A 6,490-nucleotide genomic window follows, 5' to 3' on the forward strand; every position below is an offset into this window, starting at 1 on the left:
GTCACAGTTCTTTTAAGGATATTTTATATGCGATCTCGAGCTTGTGGACTAGAATAGTTCATTGAAGTTGGAGCCTTGCACGAACGTTGTGAAGTTGATCAGGTCAAGATTAGAGTAGATTAGTTTTTACCCGAGAATTTCTAGTCTTTTAAGATAATTTTACTGTCTAAAACCTCCATTTTGGCATCCAAACAGCTGTTGGAAATTAAAAACTCTGGAATTCACATTTACATTTACAGAGTGATAATTAAATTACTCTACTAATTTAGTCCTCTTTCACTCGTGGAATAAAAAATAACCTTCTTATTCTAATATAGTGAATAAATAACAACTTAGCTTTTTCTGCTATACTAATTGATTATTTTCTATCCTCTTATTTCATAAAAAATTTTAATTTTAATTTAATAATAACTTAAGTTATTATTTTGCCCCTATATTACCCATCACTAATTACTGCTATTTTACATCCAATAAGAGTATTTTTTTTATTATTTGGCTTAAAATATCACTAATTCTCGATACAAATTCACTATTCTTAATTAATTTAATATTAAATTTATGTCACATTAAATATAATTATTATTTCTTATACTATTCAACTACTGGTATTAGTTTTTTCTTTTCTTTTCTAATATTAAAAATTAGACTACTGCGTTTAGAATTAGTATCATTCCACGAGTGAGTTGCCTGTCATTCAATGACCAGAAAAGAGATTCTCATTACGGTTCATTTGATCCGGCCCATGCTGGACAACTCTGGAAATAGACTGGGCCGGGTCGAGAACCGGAGTGCAGCCCGAAGCTAGTCCGTGGCTGGACTGGACCGAGCCTTATCCAGGGTCGGGCCCAGTTATCTGGTCAAGCGAGGCCCGGCCCGGTTTACGATTTACGAAGATCGCTATATATTACTAGCAACCTTTTAAACCCTAAGAATCGCGGCGCAGAGCAGCAAGCAGCAGCCATGGTAACCTCCTCTTCCTCTTGCACAACCCTACTAACCCTACTCTATTCTATTCTAGCCGCTTCTTTTGTTATCGTTTGCTTCGTTGTTTCTAGGGTATCGATCTCGTTGCCGGAGGCAGGAGCAAGAAAGCGAGGCGCACCGCGCCCAGATCCGACGATGTTTACCTTAAGCTTCTCGTTAAGGTTAGATTCGCAGGTCTCTTTCTCTTTCTACGCTGGATTTGATGAGAATTTTTGATTGGATCGGTATCTTTGTCTGTCGTGTTGTGATCAGCTCTATAGGTTTTTGGTCCGGAGGACCGGGAGCAAGTTTAATGCGGTGATATTGAAGAGGCTCTTCATGAGCAGGATGAACAGGCCTCCGATCTCACTCAAGAGGCTCGTCACCTTCATGAATGGAAAGGTTAGATATTTCTCAGTTCGAAACCTTTTTTTTTTACTTGCGAAAGGTGGAGTCTTTAGATTGTGGTTGCTGTTGTTGCTGGTGGTATGGAATTAGGAGGGGAAGATTGCGGTGATCGTGGGGTCGGTGACTGATGATAAGAGAGTTTATGAGGTTCCTGCGATGAAGGTGACAGCTTTGAGGTTCACGGAGACGGCGAGAGCTAGGATTGTCAATGCTGGGGGAGAATGCCTGACCTTTGACCAGCTCGCCCTTCAGGCTCCTCTTGGACAGAACACTGTATGAATTGACTTGCATTTTAATGCTCTAGTTAAGTTTTCTATATGGCATTTCAATGCCTTAATAGCTGTTTTTGCTCTTGCTTATATGAGGAAATGAAATGATGTTTTTCTTTATTATTGAATATATGAAAGATTAATCTGTTACAAACTTTGATAGTACTATGCTTTGCTTTAAGGTAACCTTGGCTTTCGGATCAGTTCCTTTAGATAAGTATATAGTTCTTTTTTTCAATTATAAAGATGAGGGATGCCTTAAGACAATGTAGAAAAGGTAAATGCTATTTGATTTTGTCTGATGTACATAAACCTGTCCGATAAACCTTGATTTTCTTCCTAAGAACTGCATATAACTTGTAATTGGGATTTCTTTGCCATTTTATATATTTCAACAAGATTTCCCTCATAGGGGATGATAGATCATTCATGTATCTTTTTCTTGTAAATTTTTCCTTCAACCGTGAACCTATCACATTTGTTACATTTACTTTCTATCTTTTGTTGAAGTGACTGAATGATGATACTCCATATGGTATGATGACATATTACATCATTATCAAATTTGTGTTAGTCTTTGGAAGCTTTGTTTTCTTTAGCTACATCATATCTTCTCTCCAAGTTTGTGATGATCAAGAATAAGTCGAAACCATTATCTGAGCAATGCTATTTATTCGTCATATGTATTTTTTACTTCATATTTTGTTGCAACTTTTAGAGGATGCACAATTATATATTTTCTCATTCATGATATCATAGAATAGAGGTCATACAGATACATTTGGTTGGAGGCATCATCATTTTTGCGAGTTTGCAATTGTTAATTGTTAATCCAATCATTTATTTGCCTTAAGTATGTAAACACAATATTTGAACTTTTGTGATTATTTTGCATTAGCTACTAGGAAGGTGTCATTGTCATTTGTCACTTAATTGAATAAGCAATTCCTTTATAACATACCAATAGTTGGTTATTGTTTGTGTGTAACTTGTACACTTTCAGATCTATCTCTAGTTTTAGATTCTAACTGCTAAGGTTTAGTTGATATTATTCCTTATTGATCATTGTCACAGTGGCTTCTTTCAAGTTTGGTAAAAAAACAGTTACTTCTATAATCCTTGAAAGACTGCAAATAAACAGGACAGAGTACCTTTTCTTATCTTAAGCATAAATCAGTAAGAGTGATGACACCTCACATATGGTTAGATAGGACCTTCCCCTAAAAGATCCTTGAGACATTCAAGTTGGGGAACAGGCTAGTTGTAGAAATCATTTTAGGCATCACAATCACATTAAAATTTCAATTTCGATAAAGTTTATAATGAAACAGATAAGTCCTAACGGTCGATCTGTTAGGACTTATCTGAATTTTTTTTTTAAGGATTAGCAGAGCTCTCCTGCAGGGACAGTATCTAGGCATTGCGTCCAGTGTAATTGTTTGCACATCAATTATTAGTACCACTCTACATTTTATGTTTATATTCAAACAGGATGGAATTGCTACTATAGTAGCACTAAATGAGGATGAGTTTTTATTTTCTTATATTTTATTATATTCTGTTTCTGCAAAATAAATGGTTTGCACTCTCACAGGTTCTTCTAAGGGGTCCAAAGAATGCTAGGGAAGCTGTGAAGCATTTCGGTAAGGCACCTGGAGTTCCGCACAGTCACACAAAGCCTTATGTGCGAGCGAAGGGAAGGAAATTTGAGAAGGCCAGAGGGAGGAGAAACAGCAGGGGATTTAGGGTTTGAGTCAATTGACTTGTTTCATTTCATAACTCTGGATCACCTAAATACTAGTTTTTGCAGTTCGAGAGTGTGTTTAATTTTGTTAGAGCATTTTTTTTTTGATTAAGTTGAGACTTTTTCCGTCATCTTTGATGCATCTTATCTTCTTAAATTGGCGTCTTATGCACACTTATGTTAACATTATTCATCTAACAATGCAACTGTGTTTGAAGGAATGCCTACAAATGGCTTGTAAATGCGTTTGGATCACTAATGGTTTTTCTCTATGAATCTGAAGGCTTGACATTCTATCAACAAGACTACTATCTTGTTTAATATGGTGCGCCATGGTTGTGGTATATTGTAAAATCTAACTCATCCGGTAACTTTCACTTGCGGTATACTAGTATATAACATATTATACTATTATCTATCTTATTATACACTAAACTAATATATAACTAAATATTAGAATAGCTTATATAGTATAAACTCTCTTCTTTTTAGTATAAGAAGTTAGAATAACATTCTAGTATCGGCCTTATTTCCACAACATAAGCCATAAGAACACACCTTTTCTTTAGCAAAATAGCAGAAAAACTTAATAAAATCTCACAATATCCAAAGTTATAACAAGTAAACTGAATCAGCACCACTACCACTACCAGTAACCCAAACTCTTTTTCTTTCTTATTCCTTATCTTGGCCTCTGTGAATTTTGAATCACAATGCTTGCAACTTACAAGCAGCAATCACAGAGGAATAGAAGTGGGAAGGTCATCAAAACTCCAGAGTCCCACGTTGTTACCTTCTCCACCTTGCTGATAAGATGCGTTCATCCCCATGGCAATCTCCTTCTCATTCACGTCCACCAGTGGTGGTGGATGCACGCCTTCCATGTATGGAATCTGGTAAAAGCTCATGACACTCTCGTACTCCATCAACTCCTTGGATAACTTCTCCACCTCTCCTCCATTTCCACCGCCCATGGGAGCTTGAACAGAGCAACTGCTCCTGCTCTCGTGGGTCGAAGTGGCGGAAAGGTTTGGAAAGGTGATATGTTGATGGCGGTAATAAGGCTTGGGGTTGGAATCACGAGGTGGGTCTTCGTTGGGGAAGTTGACCTTGGCCTTCTTGCCCCTTATGCGGCGAGCCGCGCGGTCGTAGGCACGTGCGGCCTCCTCCGCCGTGTCGAAGGTGCCGAGCCATACCCTTACGCCCTTCTTTGGGTCACGGATCTCGGCGGCGAACTTTCCCCATGGCCGAGTTCGGATTCCTATGAAGGGGGTCTTCCTCTCCTTGTTCCTTGGCTCTGTTACATACCATTAAAAAAAAAATCTAATCTTTAGCAAGAGAAATCTCGTCTTTTGGTCAGCAAAATCTCATCATTCAACAGCATACATCAAAAAGCTTTCATCTTTACTAATAAGTAACTAAATTTTCTTAGCCCTATAACAAATTCCATCTGATCTTTTGAAGCAAGGTAAAAGACCCATGCCATCAATATCTAGTCGTTGTCATTAGAACGTCATGAGAAAATTCGTTTGTGAACAAGAGAAGAGGCAAAGACAGGCACTTTTCTGCGATGGAACTGGATGCGAGTTGGATTCGCAATCGTTCCGGGAAGTGGAGGAGGATGCATCCGGCCAGAGCTCAGAGGCCGAGAGTTGCATGTGAGGCCGTTTGCGAAGAGGGATAAAGTCCGATACGATGGCGCCGCCACACATACTTCTCTTTCTTTCTCTCTCTCAAGCTTTTAGCTCTTCTTCTCTTGCTTTAGCTAGAGAAGGATTGGAGAAGGGAAATGGAGTATGGAGGAGACAAAGTTGAGTTTGTATTGGGGGGAGATGGGAGTCCCTTTTATATTGTCTTCATGGTGAGAGATGATAGATTTCTTCTTCTTCTTCTTCATCATTTATTAGGCATGACAACAGCATTTAGCATATTGTGAAAGTGATTTGATAATGGCAACAGTGAGTTACTTGGTCAACTTTCGGAATGAAAAGAGCTACATAAACCTCGTGTGTCTCTTAGCTAGCGATACCCTAACTATCTCCCTAACTACCTGAGGTATTTTTACACATCTTTCAAGAGCTCATATTAGTCCCAAAACCTATCTAAGATTATAATAATGTATCCTATTATGTCGAATAACAAACCAAATCAGAAGAATGAATAGCTTAATCAATAGATAATAGACTAATAATACTTATAATGCCCTAACCATAATTTGCCATTCTTGTTATAAAAAATAAAAGAGTGGAAGTCAAGGAGACCAAGTCTACCAAGAATCCATCAGCACGTAGTATTTTAGCCGCCGGTTTTACGTGACAAAATCTAACTTGTTTGACCGAGTGAAGGGATTAATGTTGTCAACTCTAGAACAACATTTGAGTCCAGCCTAAAGTCTTGCCTCATTATATTTCAAAGTATTATCCCACTGCACAATAAAATATCCTATGGTGCTCTCTACCTATTATTTATACTTAGTAGGATACAATCACTCGTGGCAATTCACTCACAAATCTAATACATATCTATAAAGAAAAAAAAAATAATCTTCCTCTTAAACTCTCTTACGAATAGATTGAGTCGCACAAGCCGAGTCGAGTCAAGGTTAATTTAAAGTAAATCTTTAATTATAACTCTCTCTCTTTTTTCTAATAGAATAGTCAGTTGTCAATTTGTCATCATTTTGTTTGTTAATTAAGTTATAAGCCCTTTTCCTTTGGATCCACCACCATAATTATTTTTTTGGATTTCTCTTCAAAGAGAAGTTCGTTTCATTATCTTAAGCAAAGTATTCAATCGTGTCAAGATACTATATTTTACACTATAAGAAAATCTTGTTGAATCTAATGAAAGATAAAGAAGTGGGAGTGAAGTTCGTAGTACATCGTTGGAAGTACTGCCTCATCTAAGGATTCAAACAAGTACTTGGCCACATTTACTAGGAAGCCATCACTAATGGATGCCAATGACTTTAGATTAATTTCTTAATAATTAATTTATAGTTTAGGTTAGGTGGGTGAGATAATATGAGACACAACATCTAAATGGACTCCATCATATATATATACATATAAAGAGAGAGAGAGAGAGGTCTTAGTCGAACACTATA

The 6,490-nt window shown here is 37.3% G+C and overlaps 2 protein-coding genes across 2 annotated transcripts; one reads left to right on the forward strand and one right to left on the reverse strand.

Moving 5' to 3' along the window:
• Window positions 1-776: 776 nt before the first annotated feature.
• On the forward strand, window positions 777-3,515 carry LOC140775487 (large ribosomal subunit protein eL18y-like). Its single transcript, XM_073118823.1, has 5 exons — window positions 777-963; window positions 1,056-1,145; window positions 1,237-1,365; window positions 1,462-1,644; window positions 3,235-3,515. The coding sequence occupies exons 1-5, from the start codon at window positions 961-963 to the stop codon at window positions 3,391-3,393; spliced, it is 564 nt and encodes a 187-aa protein (XP_072974924.1). The 5' UTR covers window positions 777-960; the 3' UTR covers window positions 3,394-3,515.
• Window positions 3,516-3,877: 362 nt separating this feature from the next.
• LOC140776194 (ethylene-responsive transcription factor ERF071-like) lies at window positions 3,878-5,217 on the reverse strand. Its single transcript, XM_073119816.1, has 2 exons — window positions 4,946-5,217; window positions 3,878-4,681 (listed from the first exon to the last, which is right to left on the reverse strand). The coding sequence occupies exons 1-2, from the start codon at window positions 5,094-5,096 to the stop codon at window positions 4,122-4,124; spliced, it is 711 nt and encodes a 236-aa protein (XP_072975917.1). The 5' UTR covers window positions 5,097-5,217; the 3' UTR covers window positions 3,878-4,121.
• Between the last annotated feature and the right edge of the window lie 1,273 nt (window positions 5,218-6,490).

This window comes from Typha angustifolia, chromosome 14, assembly GCF_048772165.1.
Source record: "Typha angustifolia cultivar Huaian chromosome 14, ASM4877216v1, whole genome shotgun sequence".
NCBI classification, from domain to species: domain Eukaryota; kingdom Viridiplantae; phylum Streptophyta; class Magnoliopsida; order Poales; family Typhaceae; genus Typha; species Typha angustifolia.